At 49.0% G+C, this 17767-nt stretch overlaps 7 protein-coding genes across 7 annotated transcripts; 2 read left to right on the top strand and 5 right to left on the bottom strand.

Annotated features, from left to right (window-relative positions):
* Positions 1 to 165: 165 nt before the first annotated feature.
* N7500_001008 (putative sister chromatid cohesion protein Dcc1) lies at positions 166 to 1603 on the bottom strand (the record flags this gene model as incomplete). The annotated part of the gene is made up of 4 exons (XM_056672154.1): positions 166 to 318; positions 373 to 539; positions 610 to 1364; positions 1485 to 1603. The coding sequence occupies 4 exons, from the start codon at positions 1601 to 1603 to the stop codon at positions 166 to 168; spliced, it is 1194 nt and encodes a 397-aa protein (XP_056537727.1).
* Positions 1604 to 2334: 731 nt separating this feature from the next.
* Positions 2335 to 5514, bottom strand: N7500_001007 (uncharacterized protein; the record flags this gene model as incomplete). The annotated part of the gene is made up of 6 exons (XM_056672153.1): positions 2335 to 2682; positions 2733 to 3052; positions 3110 to 3792; positions 3908 to 4010; positions 4434 to 4824; positions 4882 to 5514. The coding sequence occupies 6 exons, from the start codon at positions 5512 to 5514 to the stop codon at positions 2335 to 2337; spliced, it is 2478 nt and encodes an 825-aa protein (XP_056537726.1).
* Positions 5515 to 6930: 1416 nt separating this feature from the next.
* Positions 6931 to 8326, bottom strand: N7500_001006 (2,3-butanediol dehydrogenase; the record flags this gene model as incomplete). The annotated part of the gene is made up of 5 exons (XM_056672152.1): positions 6931 to 7058; positions 7144 to 7623; positions 7695 to 7784; positions 7832 to 8069; positions 8135 to 8326. The coding sequence occupies 5 exons, from the start codon at positions 8324 to 8326 to the stop codon at positions 6931 to 6933; spliced, it is 1128 nt and encodes a 375-aa protein (XP_056537725.1).
* Positions 8327 to 8795: 469 nt separating this feature from the next.
* On the bottom strand, positions 8796 to 9613 carry N7500_001005 (bZIP transcription factor JlbA/IDI-4; the record flags this gene model as incomplete). The annotated part of the gene is made up of 2 exons (XM_056672151.1): positions 8796 to 9106; positions 9166 to 9613. Coding segments are annotated over 2 exons (759 nt in total), but the record flags the coding sequence as incomplete, so codon positions are not given.
* A 1809-nt stretch (positions 9614 to 11422) lies between these two features.
* Positions 11423 to 12247, top strand: N7500_001004 (ankyrin repeat domain-containing protein; the record flags this gene model as incomplete). Its single annotated transcript, XM_056672150.1, has 1 exon — positions 11423 to 12247. One exon carries the CDS (start codon positions 11423 to 11425, stop codon positions 12245 to 12247), a length of 825 nt encoding a protein of 274 aa, XP_056537723.1.
* A 552-nt stretch (positions 12248 to 12799) lies between these two features.
* On the top strand, positions 12800 to 14142 carry N7500_001003 (putative cofactor for methionyl- and glutamyl-tRNA synthetases; the record flags this gene model as incomplete). The annotated part of the gene is made up of 2 exons (XM_056672149.1): positions 12800 to 13093; positions 13156 to 14142. 2 exons carry the CDS (start codon positions 12800 to 12802, stop codon positions 14140 to 14142), a joined length of 1281 nt encoding a protein of 426 aa, XP_056537722.1.
* A 227-nt stretch (positions 14143 to 14369) lies between these two features.
* Positions 14370 to 15835, bottom strand: N7500_001002 (pepsin-like aspartic protease; the record flags this gene model as incomplete). The annotated part of the gene is made up of 3 exons (XM_056672148.1): positions 14370 to 14497; positions 14570 to 15333; positions 15432 to 15835. 3 exons carry the CDS (start codon positions 15833 to 15835, stop codon positions 14370 to 14372), a joined length of 1296 nt encoding a protein of 431 aa, XP_056537721.1.
* Between the last annotated feature and the right edge of the window lie 1932 nt (positions 15836 to 17767).

The following is a 17767-nucleotide window of genomic DNA, read 5'->3' as shown; positions in this document are numbered from 1 at the left end:
TTGTTTTTTTGTTTGCTCGTGATTCTTCTCACTGTCTTTTTCGGGAGTGTGGGATCGAGGCAAGTTTGGGCGGCAGATATGATCGCGATGCTTCTAGATATACGCGCATCATAGATTAGATGCCATAGCATTTTACGCAGCAAGTGCGGTAGCCTTTTTTTGCAATCAACGGCGGCCTTTGAGCAGTTCGTGCCAATTTCTGGTACTCTTAGCTTTCGCCGCTGCAGCTGGCGCAGAAGCAGTTTTGCTGCTTGGCTGCCGTTGCGCTGGTTCAACAAAGTAGATAGTCGTGGGGCCGGGACTGTTGTAGCAGCCAGTCTGTAGATCAAATCAGCTATCACGTCGCAGCTCAAGCGAGGAAGGATAAGGTACCGGCAATTTTGACAGCACTGCCTCTCCTCTCCATGTCTCAGGCAGACAGTCCTTCCACGCGCGAAGGAAATCACTTCTTCCAATAGCAGACGACATAGTCGGAGCAGTGGCACCCAGGTATGTCTCGCCAACCCATTGCGTACACTCGACCTTATCAAAGCTCGCCCCTAGAGAATAGCATAAAATCGTTAGAAAACCCCTGCAACCGAACCCCACCGTCCATTGTCTCCGACTCACATTTCATATCATCCGCCAAAGGCGGCCGTTCATCCGCAATGCAGATGCGCCTCACAACAGCCTCTAATAACGCGCGTGGGAATGGCGGCTCGGTCTGCTCATCCTCATCATCCAGAACAGACTTCCACAAGTCCCCAACGAGAAACTGCTTCTCAAGATCAATTCCCTGCAAAACAGCGCCCTCAACCAGCCGCTTCCAAACAGCCAATCGAGACCGCACCGAGGGCCGCCAACACGCCGTCTCCTCAGCCCCATCTACAAAGGCACAAAGCTCCATCCAACCCTGCTCGCACTCCACCGTTGATACAGGGATATCCTGAAACAGATTCTCCCTAGCCTCGCGCATCTCCTTGGAGCCCAGTGGACCCGTGGAATCTGCCGACCCGCCCATCGCTATGTCCCCGTCATCGTCGCTGCGCCGGTCATACAGCCGCAGACTCTTCTCTAGGAACGGGACGGCTGAGAACCCTCCCGGCGGGGTGTGCAGTTCCAGCGTCGAAGAACACTTTGCAACGGCTGTTACGGCTTCATCTGGGAGGTTCAATGCGCCACTTTCGCCAGCTTCATCTTCAACGACTTTGATGTCTGCTTGGGATATTTCGCCACGGCTTGGGCGAAGAATGTGCAGGGAGTTTGACGATTGAACTTGGCGGATGCGGTAGGTTTGTGTTGGTGTGCATAGGTTGACATAGTCGTGGGCGGCGGGGTCGACTACTGCTTGTGCAAGAGCTGTGGAGGGCGATTTGAGCTCGAGTCTGGTGGGGGTCCGCGAGTTAGTCGAGGGCTACCAATTGGGGATGAGAAGGGTTTTTGGGTATAGTAGCCTGCAGGTTGCTACCTGTCTGCTGGGATTCTTGTTCATTGTGTCAACTTACACAGGTGCATCTTTTGATGTCAGTAGATTTTCCAGCTCTGGGGTAAGTTCCAGTAACCGGAAGCCCTCCTGGGGACGGGTATGTGTAAAAAGTATCCGACGCGAATCTTGAGTCGACATTGCAGATTACAATGTGTATAGAATATGCAAATAGCAGATTGAGATTCGTGGAAATGAGTTGGCTTCGGACGCGTTGACGCGAAGCGGAGACGCACAGACCACCGCCTAAGAGGTGTTCGGCTTCATCCGACATGTAGTCCTGGAGAGCAGGGGACATTTCGTTACATTTACATTAATGGGCTTGAAAGTCACATATCGCATCGACACTTTCTCACCGTACTTCCTTCTAAATTGTGGAAATTCTACTTATACTTCCAGCTACAATACTAATCATCGGAAAATTGTAGAATAATCATGGTTATAATGTCTCTCATATAATCTTTGGCCAAATAGATCAGATTACTGAACAGCATCGTCAAGGACAGGCCGTATAACCCGCTGAGAATTCTTGCGAAGAAGAGATTGAAATTGAAATCATGAATGTTTTGCTTTTGAATGGCCAATTATGCCCTCCATCACACGCCGACCATTATGATTTATTGTGACTCCATGAAAAAAAGAAATATCCCTGCCCCCAAAGATATAGAAAAACATATGCAAGAACGGAACAAGAACGCACAGCAAAGCTCTTACGGAGGACACTCGCAGAGCTTGGGCGTAAAACGCCGCAGTCTAAGCAAACAGATAGTTTTCACAGGCAGGGAGGTGAGACATTCGAGCTGCAAGTGAGAATGTAATGCGTAATCCAGCCGGCTGGATCAAAGACGCAGTTAGGGAAAGTCAGTCAAAAATCATAGGTTAGCTCTCTCAACTACTTCGATTCTCTCAGCTTGGTCGACTGTCTCGGCTTGGGCTTTCAAGTGGCCCTGGGTGGAATCCATGGCGTCTTTCATGGGCTGTCCAGCCGGGCCTTCAGCAGAGCCTTGTACTTCTGCACCATCCGCAGTTTGATCGGTACCCAGGGGCTTGGACTGGGCGCCATCCTTTTGCTCGGCTCGCTCTTGTTCTTCTTTTTCGCGAGCCAGTCGCTCCACCTCCATTTGCTCCATGTGTCGAAGGTCATCGACACTGGGCTCGTATAGATGCCAAATAGTGTAATGCGGCAGTCCCACAACCGAGAACTTCATCCGTTTAGCCATCTAGGAAACATTAGTAACTGTAACTACTGCCTCGATGATTACCGTCTCACCTTGCCAAACCCTTCCGTCTCGGCGTGCTTCTCAAAACTGAAGGCTGGGAAGTGCACACCAGCACGGAACACCCGGGCCTTCGCCAGGATACTGACACCTCCAATCCCGTCCAGCTCCATCTCCATGTCTGGATCGCCGTAGGGATCGCGGAGGTAGGCAAGATGAGGCCTCCATGTAGCATACTCGGCATATCCTTCCACGATGACAGCATCCTCATCCAAGGTATCTGCGAGCGCCAATGCAGTCTCAGATTCTTGCCAGGAGTTCAGATCGTAGGGCTGCTCTCCGCCAAGCCAATCTGGAAGTGGACGCCAAACATCTACAAACAAAGCCAATTAGTATAGATCCGGATACTCATGCAACAGTCACCACTCACTCGGGACGGTAACATCCTTGTTGTGCCGCATTAAATCCTCAATGATTGTGAACGGAGCAGTCTCCACGTCCGCATCTCTCCAGTAGACCCAGCTGTGTGTTGGACGCAGCGTTGCGCTCAGCAACCAATTCCTCGCCTGTGCCATTAGCTTGCGTCGACTGGCCTGTGCCTCAAATCCATGGCGGCTTTCCACATCCTGCTGGACTTTCTGGCCGAAATCCTTCTGGATCACCGAGATCTCCCCAAAGGGCATTTTCGGGTCTGGGTCATTTTGTATATCCTCCAACATGCGCGACAGCATGCCTAGGGTATCATCCCGAGAGTCGGATACCAGAAATGCCAAATCAATTAGGTTGTGCGGGTATGTGAGGTTTCGAAGGTGTGAGAAAAACATCGGGAGATGCGACGAGGCATCTCGGAGCGGGGTGCACATCAGGACACGTTCTCCACGTTCCCAGCCCTTCTCCGTGCCTTGCACTTCTGATAAATCATAATACCGGACCGTCTGTAGGTGTAAATCACCGGGATAGGAGAGAAGACCGAGTGAGATAGTGGGAAGGATGGCGGCGCGCCAGGATGGGAAGATCAAGAGGAACAGCACGAGTGACACGCAGCCAAGGAGGCAGAGGCGCTGAAAGAGCTGTCGGCGTCTCCGGAGGGCAGGTTGTGAACGAGGCTGGAACCTGGGGACGAAGGCATACTGGTCAGTTTTGATTTCAAGCTTCACGATGATGACATGGCTTCGAGCTCGGGCAATGAAAAGCGAGCCGCCTCACTTGGACTGGATGGTCGGCTTACCTGTTTGGTGAGATTGAAAATGCAGAACCCCTAGGGTAGGCAGAGTGGCCTTTTTCAAGGACGTGTCGGTTCATTGCGGGCGCTGTCACAAGCCGGCGCGGTGCTTATGTTGGGGGGCCAAGAACTAATAAAGCGGCCGGAGACCCTGACAACCCCCGATCTCTTTTTGAAAAGGCCAGTTATAGAATCGAAGAAATGAATTTTCTCAAGCAAAGATTGAAGTTAAAGAGAATCGGAAGGCCAAAGAAGGAGAAGATAAGATTCGATGTGATCCAAGGTCTCACAATGTTGTCGTTCTCACCAAATCCGGTCATCCGCTTGCAGTCACCCTCAGTACCTGACCCCCTGTGGATGAGATGATAGGTACTTGATAACATAATTTGGGATTGAAACACATGAAAGACTCTAAATGTTTTGATTCGGCCAATGGGATTCGCTAATTTTATATACAAAGAATTCACCCAATGCTAAAATAAGGAGATAATTTTGTTCCTTCATAGTGTAAGTGTCGGAGGAGATATCATACTCAAATGAGGCCGAAGAGGAGCAGGAGGATCCATCTCCTTTGTTTCCACATCAATCATTTGCATCATCTGTAGTAAGAGCTTGTTCACTTGTCCCTCATCGCGTAAGCTCGGCAAGACGGATGCGGCCTCGTAATCGGTGTCGAGAACAAAATAGCGTTCCTTTTGCCAGCTCTCCACCGTATCGACGCGGAATGCAACTTTGGCGATCGCCTTGGCTGGCACACTAACCTTGTTTATGGAGCTTCGGGATACCATGCGCAAGAATGGCCGAAACCCGGTCCGAGTCTGGTGTGCGACTCTGACCGACATAGGCGCCCCAGTCCGCAGGTTGCTCGGGCCAGTCATGCCTCCTGGATCCAAGGTAAAGATGTCAAGCGATATATTGCCAGTCTATAATTAGATCTTATTAATTGGAAATCGGGACTTGACTCCGAAAGATCAACTTACCCAGATCAAGCTCCGCCTCAATGCGTATAATGCGACACTCCCCATTAACTTGCTGCTTCCAAAGCGAATATTCTCTTCCTTTGCACTCAGCGCAGTCCCCGGCCGCTTTCCGTTTCTTCCATTGTCGTGATTGAAGTAATCCAGTCTCCCAGAAGATGTCGCAGAACAGCCGATGTTGATCACCTTGGCGCCGCCTTTTGGTGTACCATCTCCAGCCCGGAAAGCCTCGAGGAGTCCAGTGGTCAATAAAAATGGAGATAGACAATTGGTCTGATACACAGGGTCGTAGCCGTCTGATGTGAGGTCATCAATAACGTAAGATGTAGCGACAGCAGAGTGAATCAGACTGGTCACAGGCGGGATGTCTTTGTAGCGAACCCGATCGACGGTGGTTTTGGCAAAAGATGCCACAGATTTCAGGTCAGTCAAATCCAGAGCGAGGACCTCGATCGACCTGGGGCCGATCAGGCGGATCTTCCCCATCAGTTCGCGGACATCGTCGGTCCTTATATCCCGTGCCGTCAATAATAGATGGACGAAGGGTTGCTTCTTTGCGATTTCGATGGCGATTCCTGAGCCCAATAATCCATTTCCACCAGTAATGATAACCGTTTCGGTAAGTGGTGTACCCATAATGCCAGCTTTTAGGCCAGAATATCGGGTATAACGTAGGCAGGGTCCCACAGTAGAAAAACAACGTGGTCAAAATAGCACTGGATATTCGATTCCAATTATAGGAATGATAGACCACAATGGATTATTGACAAAGGGAATTATAAGTAATAAGAGAGTTATCAAAGCGAAGCCAAAGTGTTATATATTCAAAGGGTATCTAAAAATTCTCCCGCCCCCATCCCCTATGGATCCACGCATTGGGCCAATGAAGTATATCGGGCATGAGCGGCGTCATCCATGAATGTCTCAGCTCACGGCTGAGGCGTGATTTTCCAGAAAATGGCTGGATCGATCAGATGCGAACACTGGCAACGTGCTGCCTGGATGTCAAAATCATGGCCAGAAACCCTATGATCTTCCGATCTTCCTGCCTGATGCGTGGCACAGCGACTAAATTTTCTTTTGGGGGCAGTACACTTGCAGTAAATGCCGTGTAAAATTAGAACAAAAGTATGGGGATCAACACTTGATACATACTGAGGTAGGTTAGTTCACATCCCTGTACCAAGACATCTTCCTATCATGAATCTCGACTTAAGATTCTGGGCAGTGTCTCATCTAGATATTTGGTAATTCATACTCAAGATTCGGTGAACTGCCTGGTTTCTTTAACCGTAAAGTGTCAAAACATCCTCTTTCCCCACTGCCAAATACCGCCGAGGGTCTGGGATCACCGTTTGTGGACATCCGACAAAGTAACAATTGATACTGGAGGTTTATAGTTATTTGTCATCAAGCCTATGAGCTTTTTAATTACCCGAGTTACTTGCAGATAAATGCCTCGGAATTGCTTTTTGTGTACAGTCTGGAAAAGAGAAGCGATGGGAGTTTTTCAAGGAAAAAGACAGTGGCGCCACGGGGCTGACATGATTAAGCAGACGCCAGATACACTGTGCATCACACCACCGAGTACAGGGTAGATCAAGGCACTGGTGATTTTAAATGCTCGTAAGGGTAGTTGATCACTTCTACCTTAGGGTTTAAAATTGCACTCTTAGAAGTTATGAGAGGAAAGTTCTATTTAAAGATTCTCTTGAATTTTTTCTTTGTGGAATCTAGTATAGCTAATTCTGTTTGGGATTGAACGATGATACCTAATGAATAAGATATGCACATCGCCTCCAAGGTCAACTCATTATGATGACTCCGTACTTCCCAGGTTGCTATTATTTTCAGGGCTCCAATCGGCTCAGCCGAAAAGGTGCAGCTCAGGCAAGAATATCCGACTTGGCCCCCGGTTACCCGATCATCTCGCGTGGCCAGGATGTATAAAACTTGGCGCATAGTCGGGGTAACTATGGAGACTAATTCACGAAGAGCGAAATTCATTGAAATACACCGTAGAGATACCAAGACGTATGAGCTAAACCGCATTCAGGCAGAAATATCAACCAGGATCTTTACATGTTTATCTCTCCCCTCGATGAGAGCTTTGAATCCCTTCTCATCCACGTCCTCCATTCGGATCTTACTAGTTATCATCGGGCGAGGCTGGAGAGTACCTGTACCAAAGAAGCAAAAGGTCAGCAGAGGGCACCTACCCGATTAGGAAGTCAAGACAATAGATAGGGTAGCGGCCAAGCATACCGGAAGCAATGGCGTCAATCACAGCCTCAAAGTCCCCAATATCATAAACAAAAGCCCCTATTATATGCTTTTCCTGAAGCACAACAGTAAGAGGATCGAGAATAGGCTTCTGTTCCCACAAGGAAACGATGACCGTTGTCCCGCGTACACGAAGTCCAGCCATCGCAGTATCGAGTCCAGCCTGAACCCCAGAGCACTCGAATGCAACAGCTGCACCCACGTTCCCTGTCAAGGCGCGTACCTGCGCAACCGCATCTACTTCAAGGGGATTAAGGACTTCGGTGGCGCCCTGGGCCAGGGCGAATTCGCGTCGTCGCTCAGAAACTTCCACAGCAATAATCGATGTAATACCTTTCGCTTTTAGTACCTGGACAATGGCCAGACCGATTGGTCCAGCACCAACAACCAGTGCTGTATCATTTGTCTGCAAGGTACAGCGGCTTACGGCGTGCCATGCGACGGCAAGAGGTTCCACCAGGGCTGTATATCCACCCTATCATCAGAACTGAAACAAGTCGAGCACAATTTGAAACGGGGAAATCTATTCTTACCACCAATATCGAGGGGGATGGAGTCGGGTAACAGAATCGCATGTTTGCTGTCCACGACTATGTGGTCCGATAAACCACCTGCCTGGCCTTCTGACTGTCAATATTGTGACCTGGCTATAGGTCATACCATGGCTTACTGCTGAACCCGATAAATCCCAAGTTCTCGCAGATATTGAACCTGCCTATGGAACAGCTCGGACACGTGTCGTCAAATTGGTTAGGGATGACCGCAACCCGATCCCCAGCCTTCAAACCTGTAACGCCTGAGCCGACCTGTTCGACTGTGCCACTAAACTCATGTCCCAGAGTGGTCGGCAACTTTTCGCCGGTCAATGGATGCGGGGTGGTAGGGATAAGCGATGGGCCAGCAAGATACTCGTGAATATCTAGGTTGAATTAGAGATGACTACCCAACGATGACTGTTGAGCGTGTGGCTTACCACTGCCACATATTCCAACAAAGGCAGGTCGAATCTGTTGACATCAAGGACCGTTAGAGACTCTGCAGGAGGTAACATTACGAAAGCTACTAGTAATGCTAAGCTTGCCTTGACCTGGCCTTCACCACAAATCGGCTCTTCTACTTCGTCAACACGGATATCGCCTCGTCCATGGAATCGTACAGCTCTCATTATGGGTCTCGTGTCGATGGGTGAGTTTGTTGGGGGCGTTGTCAAACGGACCGAGGAATGGAGTCTGCTTTTGGAAACAAAATGAGATGTAATTGAGGTATGAAAATGTTACACAAATAGAACACAAAGTCCCAAAGTCGTAATTCAATATGATGTGTGACATCGGTTGAGCGGAACTTGGACTAGTGAATACCCTCGGCGAACCCCCACGAAGGCAACCGTCCGGATAAGAGATCACCCAAGACCTCTCTGCCTGTCATTTGCTGCAGGAGATGCACAGTCGACGATTTATGTGACCTAGGAAGAGCCACCCTGCGGGGGTGCCCGATGTCGACAAATCTGCATTTCCACCCAACTCTACGAATAATGCTCATCACAGATCCTTAATGTAATACGAAATAGGGGTAGACACATATCCAAAAACCAATTGAATTCATTTGAGAGACCAGCTCCAATGTTGAGTTTCCAACTATGTATCCCTGTTTTTGCGAGTCAGAAGACCCTTCAAAGCATCCGTTTCGCCTTCTAGCTTCGAACATTTAAGTCTCCAATCATCTCTTTCCTGTCGGACCTTCTCCAACTCGGCTTCCAGTTCCTTCATCCGATCCACGCGTCTCTGTCGACATCTCCGCGCCGCGAGGGTGTTTAGCTTGCGCTTTTCCACCCGTGATGAATTCACGCGGCCTGGAGCATCATCGCCATGTGAGGTAGCGGGACTGGACAAAGAAGTTGACACGGGAGCAGGGAATTGAGAGACAGGGGAGGGATGCGAGTGGCCATCTTGTGTAATCGTTAGAAACTAGACTCCGTTCAGATTTGAGGGAGGAATATAATCCTACCTAGCGAATTGGCGGAACTAGGAGCAAGAGACGCAGAAACATATTGTTGGTTCTCGATTGATCCTGAATCCGAAAGAGAGTTGAAAGCAGAGACAGACCCATACCCAAGGTCCATGACGGGGACATCTCCACCATCATAGCCAGGAGGGTAAGGCGTCGAATGATCCACAGATATGAAATTCCAATCGGTATCGGCAAAGGACAGATCGGGTTCTGTCCAAAGTGCCGACTCGTGCGTGAGGGTATCAAAGGATTGACAGACTGGCACAGTCGAGGGAAAGACTTCCAACGGCGGTGCCAGCGATGAGAAGAGGTCGTTATCGCTGTACGGTTGAAGATTTGCCCATGGCGAATATTCAGCAGGCCCTTGATGGCGTTCCTGCGTGCCGGTGCTGGGCGGGTTGGAACCAGTGGAAAGAGGTCTGGATCGCTGCCGCGGCGCTGGAACAACTGCAGGCGGACATCGCTGGATTTCTTAGACGGGCCTTTGCAGACCCGTGACGCTCTATACGGGAATGATGAAGAAGGTACCCTAGGGTAACTGTGTATAGGGGTAGACTCTGTGGGAGTCCTGAGGAAGAAATTGAAGGACAAGGCCAGGCCATATAAAAGGATGGGGAAGCCCAGGAGATGAACCGCAGCACTACCTGGGCCCACAGTAAGCAGCACATGATTGGCTGGCTGTCCACTGGTTCCCCGACTCATTATGACTCATTTTAGTGTCGTTCAACTGACCAATCATAGGGAGATAATAGGACTACGCTAATGCTGTTTAGGAAAAACACTGGAATCCTTCGTATGTTGTATACATACGGAGTACATACATTACATTTTACACATCTAAGCCCCTCCCGGAGTGGTATTATGCATAAAATGATAAGACCTGGCATATGGCCAAGGTCTTTCATTTACTGTTGAATACCCAGATTTAGTGATTACGATATCGAGCTGCCATTATAGACAACCCTTGCCTATAGGCTCAGAATGACTATGGTTGTCCATAATGTCCAGATAGCACAGATCTGACAGCACAAAAACGATCTTTCGGGCTAACATCAATCTTGAAAAGCCTGTCCACTCCTGAACAAGCAAAAATGAGGGGAAAAAAAGAAGAAAAGCAGGGACCAAAAAGAAAAGAGATAGTATTACCCAAATTCTTGCTCTTCGTTGCTATATTGATTCAGGCCCCTAGATGCTAGCTACTAGAGCATTGTTGGAACATGTAAGCCTATAACATACTTTCTCAATCTAATTGCTGGCAAATTCTAATATATTCAGAGAAAAAAGTATAAAAAGTACAATTAAGAATAGCCTTGCATTACTACATGATGACCACAATCTCTTTATAGAGTTCGGATAGGATCATGATCAGACTCACCACCCCTAGCAGCCTTTACAACGGTTAGAAAGCGCAGAAATACTATCAGGCAAGATGACGAAATCAAATACACCGAGTCTTCCAAAACTGCCAGCAGAAGCGATTCGTTTAGCCCACCTTCTCGATGCCTTCTTTCAAACCAAGAAATCGTGGACAGCTCTTGTGCATCCCGACCAGAGAGCTTTGGTTGCATTTATTGCGCAGAATTATAAGTCAAGTTCTACCTTCGCAAGATATACTGCTCAATTGAACCATAATCCCGCCTGCTTTCCAAGAGTATGGACGCACAAGGAGCACCGAGTGAAAAAAGCGATTCAAAAAATAGCTGATCTAGCCTCGCCCCTACTGGAGCAAAATTGGCGATCACAACTTGGGGCGAAATCAATTCTTGACCTACCCATTGAGCTGATGCTGCTTATTGGACGTGAGCTATCAGACAACGAGATTCACAATCTTTGACGAGCAAATCGGGGTCTCTATCGCTTTTTAATTGGATATCTTTGCCAGCGAGGTATGCAGGACTTGCGTGCATTTGAACGAAGCCTGCGAAGGAATAAGAAAGAATCATTTATCAAGGCAATCGAAGTACTCTCTGATGCCCCGGAGACGGCGTGGATTGAACGCCAGAATGGACTGTATTACATGGTTAACAAGAGAAATGCCAACTTGATACAGCTATTAGTTTCTAAGGATGGCTTCCTCGGATGCGCATTAGGAAAGCTCATCCAAAAAACCCTATATGAAAGTTGGAGAAGCCATGAGAAAGATGACTGGAGATCGATTGAAAACTGCTTGAAGTGGGGAGTTGACCCGAACTATCGTTTTGGCGACGGCTCTTCTTGGATGTGTCATGTAATCGAATCATCGACATACCCCTATATGAACCGTAGATTGGCTCTGGATGTTGCACATGAGAAACAAGAGAGGGCGTACCGGGATGTCAAACTGCTACTTGCCCATGGAGCTGACCCGAATGCTGTGGGCACCCTATCAGAAATGAATTCGATGCTTCATTTGGCATGTCTGCATTATCAACCCAGAATCGTGCAGGCATTGCTGGAAGCAGGCGCAGACCCCAGTGCAAAAGACGCGCGCGGTTGCACACCCTTGCGTATGCTATTTGAGCGATACAGCTTCAAGTCAAGTGATCGGGATACTCTGCTTGACGTTCTTCTTGCAGATCCAAGAGTCGAAATTGACGAACGCGACAATGATGGCTGTACGCCACTGAGCATTGCGGCAAGTTGTGAATGTAATGTATCGGTCGTTCTGAAATTTGCTAAGAAAGCTGTCCGCATGCCAGACGAGGTCGATATCAATTCTCAAGACAACCAAGGGGTGACACCGCTTTGTCGCTGCATTGCCGCCAACAACTATGATATAACTCGTCTCCTCCTAGCGCAGGATAGAATAGATCCCAATCTGGGTCCAAGGGATGCATTTCCATTAATGATTGCTGTTTGTCTTAATCAGCAACAGACAGTGGAACTTTTGCTAGAATCGAAGCGACTCGACATCAACAAGCAAACTAGCAAAGGGCAAACTGCTCTGCTGAAGGCGATTGATGTGGGCAATAAGGATGTCATCAAGATGCTTGCCAAAGCTGGTGCCAACCCAGATATTGAAATGAGCGAAGGTAAGACAGCACGGCAGCAGACGTTGGCTGCAGACATACATGTCAAATGGAAGACTCGCCCGGTATGAGTTGAGGTTGAAAGTTCTTTCGCTTGCTCAATTGCTTATCCATTGCTTGATACACTGTAGTCGATGGGCCGTAGTGAAACAAGACTAGGAATTTCCTATCATGTTAGAAGCCAGAGCTCAACTAGCAGACCCGAATGCCCACAAAAAGGGAATTTATTTGTATCCAAATTAAAGTTGCAATTCCACAGCATAGTTCCTGGTTGGGGCTATGTATGACGGGGATCTGATAGCTATTTGCTTGTTCACTTGATCTCTAACAGTCCCAAAGTCAGTAGTGTATGGGCCCACGGGACCCCGGAGCCCTGGCAGCCGCTGAGTCAGCATACGCAGCACGGCCAGGAAAAAAGGAGCATCCAAGGGCGATTGCTTGAATATTAAATAAAACAAGTAATTGCACCAGATCCCTATAGAAAAGGGATCGTCGTCAAATTGAATTCTCTCAGGTCGACCCTATTGCGGGCCCGACTGACAACCCCGCGGGTCCTGACACAAATCCGTGCCCCTCCTCGATTTTCTTTTCTTCCACTCCCAACCCCTCTACGAACATACACCATGGCGACGGCAGCAGCTCCCGAGACCTCTCTCCTCTCTCTTCTCTACCGGTCGTATCCCGCTGTAGTCTCTCCCGATTCGACCGAGCCCGATTACCTCCACGCCTCGGCCAAGATCTTCCCTCAAGTCACCTTCAGTGAGGCAGAGGAAGCCGACATCAAGCAATGGCTCAACACCGTCTCCGGCCTGAAGACTTCTCTCGCCAATGACGAGAAGGACGTCACTGCCGGAATCCTCGAACAGCTGAACATCCACCTGGCCACCCGCACCACCCTCCTCGGCGCGAAGCCCTCGGTCGCCGATATTGCCATCTACGCTCTCCTCGCCCCCTCGTCGAGAAATGGACTCCCGAACAGCGCACCGGAGAAAAGGGCTACCACCATATCGTGCGTCACGTCGACTTCGTGCAGAATGGCCGCCTGTTCTCGCTCCAGATCCCCGAGGAGGAGAAGATCGCCATCGACCTGAACGACGTCAAGTTCGTCCCCAAGCCCGTCGACCCTAAGGAGGAGAAGGAGCGCAAGAAGCGTGAGAAGGCCAACGCCCAGAACCCAGATTCCAACAACGAGTCCAAGCCCCTCGTCATCGGCCAAGGTAAGGCTGAGCAAGCCGCCAAAGCCCAGACCCAGGTCGGCGCCGACGGCGCCCCCGTGAAAACCAACAAGAAGGAGAAGAAGGAGAAGAAGGAGAAGAAGGAGAAAGCCCCCAAGCCTGCTCCTGCCCCCGCTGCTCCCCCGGCCCCATCACTGATTGACCTGCGCGTCGGACACATCCTTCGCGCGATCAACCACCCCAACGCGGACTCGTTGTACGTGTCCACGATCGACTGCGGCGATGCCCCGGGCAGCGACAACACCTCTCTCGACGAGGAGACTGGCAAGACCGTGCGAACCGTGTGCTCTGGACTGAATGGGTTGATCCCGCTCGAGGAGATGCAGGGCCGCAAGATCGTTGCCGTGTGCAACCTGAAGCCTGTGACCATGCGTGGCGTCAAGTCCTGCGCTATGGTTCTCGCTGCGTCCCCGCGTGTTGCGGAGGGCGAGGACTCGCACGCCGGTCCTGTCGAGCTCGTTAACCCTCCTGCCGATGCCCCTGCCGGTGAGCGTATCAGCTTCGAGGGCTGGAACGATGGTCAGCCTGAGAAGCAGCTTAACCCCAAGAAGAAGGTCTGGGAGACTTTCCAGCCGGGTTTCACTACTACTGCCGACCGTGAGGTTGCCTTTGATAGCAGCGCCGTTCCTTCTGTCCATGGACAGGAGGGCAAGCCTGCTCTTGGAAAGCTGGTTGCTGCCTCTGGTGGTGTTTGTACTGTTAAGAGCTTGACTAATGCTACTGTTCGGTAAGGGATGTGGAGGTGTTCGGTATATCTGAGAAAAATAAAACTAAACGCATACCCATGAGAATATGAAGAAATCAAAATTTCCAAGTTCGTACTATTTTTGTGCATATGAATGGCAAATGTTCCTCACTGCATGCCAACACATGAAAAAATCGAATTATGGGTTTCATTTTTCTAATCTGTACATCATCACACAACTTGAGAAGCTGAGAGATCTGAGAATATTTTGCTTTAAGCAGGCGCCGCGAATCCCAGAGAAGGACCGCGTTGATCAAAGACCACAAACAGTGCCTTCAAGAACACATCGCCATAGATTGCCATGCTTGAACTTCCGCTCGACTGAACGCCCCCATAGCACACTATCAACGAAGAAAGATTAGCTCAGAACTCATACCTCAAAAGAAGCTTGAACGGAAAAGAAAGAATCTTACATGTTTCACCAGTAGTTGTATTGGTCCCAACCTCAGACCAATTCATGAAAGATCCAGGGATGGTGGCCGAATAACCAGCCCCAATCGCAACGGATAGGCTGGGCAAGCTTGAAGTGCAGGGGAAGATGTACCCGTTGGCATTATTGGCGAATATAGCGCCATCGACTTGCTTATAGTACGCCTCCGCAACATCAGGGCTAGCCAGCATGAGCGAGGTGCCAGTGTCAGCAATGGCGGAGGGTGCGTTGATGATCGGGTGCAAGGGGCCTCCTCCTATGGCATATTGTGTCGAGTCAAACTGCCAGAACCCTTTGGATGAATCGACACTGACGTTGGCCATGACGCCTCGATACTTGCTATGATCAACGGTTCCAAATTCATACTCGCCGACGCCGTTGCTGAGCAGTCGAACGGTGAATACTGGCTCGCTGAGGCTGTGGGCGACATTGTCGAAAAACGTATGCTGTGAAACTGGCATGACGGTGTTGATTGAAGAGAAACCGAGGCCGACGATTCCATTAGACTTGGTGTCCTCTGCAAATGTTTGCGAGATATCCGTCGCAAGGCCGAACGATTGCCCAGCGACTTTGACACCGCCAATTGAGACATCATCCTTGCCTACTTCCCCGGTGGCATACGATGAGTCGCCGTACTTGATCTTGAATGTGCTGTTGTTGAGTTCTTCAAAACTGGAGGACTTGCTCGGTTCATACACTTCTCGGCTGCTTCGCAGTGACTTTGGAAGTTTCGAGCTCAGCACCCACCTATATGGCAATTGGTTAGCTTGGAATATTCTGCAAACTGGAACATAAAAAGATATCGCTAGGCCAAGCTTCCAAGAGAATGTCAGCACAAAACTTACATATCAGCAGAACCGCTGTCAAAATTCATATCGAAGGTTTGGCCTCCAATATTGACCGGGGAGACGAATTCCACATCTCCATCAACAGAAGTCGCATCCACAGCGCCCGTCTGTTCAGAATTCACCGCATCTTCCTTTGCAACTTTCACAGAGGCGGTAGTGGTATGCTTAGTGTCGAAAGGCTGGAAATCGCTCACATCCACACCATTGAGGGTTGTTTCATCAATTCCGAACTTGCGGTACGCCTTGCGCAGTGCCGCAGGTCCATGGGCAACGTCGCCATTGCGCTTGACTCTCTCCACCTTGAAGGACCGGCCTTGAAGATGGTTTAGAGGAGCCACGGGCATGGAAAGAGCATTAAAGCTCAACGAAGAGAAAACAGCAAGAAAAAGAATGAGTTTCATGTTGCCCAAAGCCCCAACTGGGGATATCAAAATCGAAAGAAAGGAGTGATTAGATCAGGGCCGGCCTGCGGATATGATACTAAAGAATGCAATGGACAAGAAACACAAGAATAAGAGACAAAACAAGACAGGACCAAAAAAAGGTAAATTTTCGGCAGCTCTGCAGATCTGTAAGGGCAGACTTGTTCTGAATGAATGGGAGGACAATGGCAATGTCCCAAAATGAACGTCAGCAGGCAGTAGTCCTGACTCGAATACCTGCAGCTAAGAATGGAAAAAGGAAAGAGAAGACAATGTGTACAATGAAGAGAAGAAAACAATGAGATAAAACAATATCACAACGACAGGACGAGACAAAGTGAAACTTCATATGTGCAGAAAACAAAAATGCAAGCACGACCCGACAGTAGTACGTATATTGTAGTGCAAGCGTTTGTTTCTGTCCTGCACATCCACCTATCGGAGGTAAGTGCTGCATTGCAAAGCCCTTGGCCCAAGCTGGGCATGCTTCACAGCAGACGCCGTCAGTCTCAGACCAGAACCTATACTCCGTATGTCAGGAGGTAAGGGGGCCTCGGAAGCGCATGGAGTACGGAAATATCCATGTATGGAATAGCAGGAGCACTCTGTAATTTGTCTGTTACTACACGTCTTAGATAAGTGGGGGGATTCCCCTGGGCGCGTGGGAATGACACTAAGAGACCTTAAGCCCTGTGGAGTGTGAGGATGTCGTTTGTTGATCCTGAAACGAGGGCCAGCGGGTAGGAGCCCAATCATGTAGGCTGTACAACGCACTTGAAACATATTGGAGAGGCTACAGAGATCTCTCTGTGACATGTTGACTGTGGGTTTTTTGATTTTCTAGAGATTTCCTTCTCTGTCTAGAATGGCATTTCGTGTTGGCACATGGAGTATTCCGTGCCCTGTAGAACTCCATTGATGAACACCATTGATCTTCGGCCGATCAAGTCGCTGAGTGGGACCAGGTTGATTAAAGATCTGATTATACATGTGTGATCGGTTTATAATTTAAGAGACGTAAGGCTTGTAGGTTAGCCTCATTCCTGCCAAATGTCCATCCCCTCCATATATATATTCTTACATGTCTTCAAGCACCGCTCATGACACTATATCTAACATTGGTCGGGTTTGCAAAGACAGGCCAAACGAAACATAGAATACTAATTGCTGAACTTGAATTATACTGCCCCAAACAATTCAAAGATCCAGACTGAAACAGCATCAATATGAGATGAGCTCCGTTCGGCAGTAGAATGGATGGCTCGGAACAGAATGCTTGAAGACGCATCTATATGCCACCCAAGAAAACCCCTGGTGCAAGCAAACCCATCCAATCTACATTGTAATGCCAGAGCCCCAAGTTATTAAGACAAGATGTGGTCGAACTCTACGCAAAAATTAATGCCATAACTCTCCGGGAGTTCCCTAAAAAGAAGATATAAGAGATACAGAGCCAAAGGAAGAGAGATGAAAGGAGAGTAGAAATGAAAGCATTTTAAGTGCATATTGGTCTAGACTCGCACACCGCGAGAGACCCCCAAGGATATCGATGTCAAACAGAAACAACTCCCATCCCATGGTTTCGCTACCAGACCCAACCAACCACATACCAGTGGCAAGGAAGCGTTGTTCACCAATCCCCAAGTTCGATGTACAGAGAAACAATCCGTAAAAGATGAGAAAAGTAGCAGGTAACAAAGCAATAAAAAACAGCCCAAGATATTCAACAGTGCCCAAGCAATGCAGACGTGTATCGTTTCCGCCTCTAGATCCTTGAAAATGATATCCATTCCCGCCCCGGTAAAAAAAACCCAAACAAAGAGATCGTAGAAAGAAAATAAAGAAAGTTGCCACAGCGTAGGTGTATCTGGCAAAGTCGTTTGCACGCAAAACCCTCCCATAAGAAGAAAA

Source organism: Penicillium coprophilum (genome assembly GCF_028826855.1).
Source record: "Penicillium coprophilum strain IBT 35676 chromosome Unknown utg000001l_segment0_segment0, whole genome shotgun sequence".
NCBI classification, from domain to species: Eukaryota; Fungi; Ascomycota; class Eurotiomycetes; order Eurotiales; family Aspergillaceae; genus Penicillium; species Penicillium coprophilum.
This window is presented reverse-complemented; position numbering and strand designations above follow the sequence as displayed.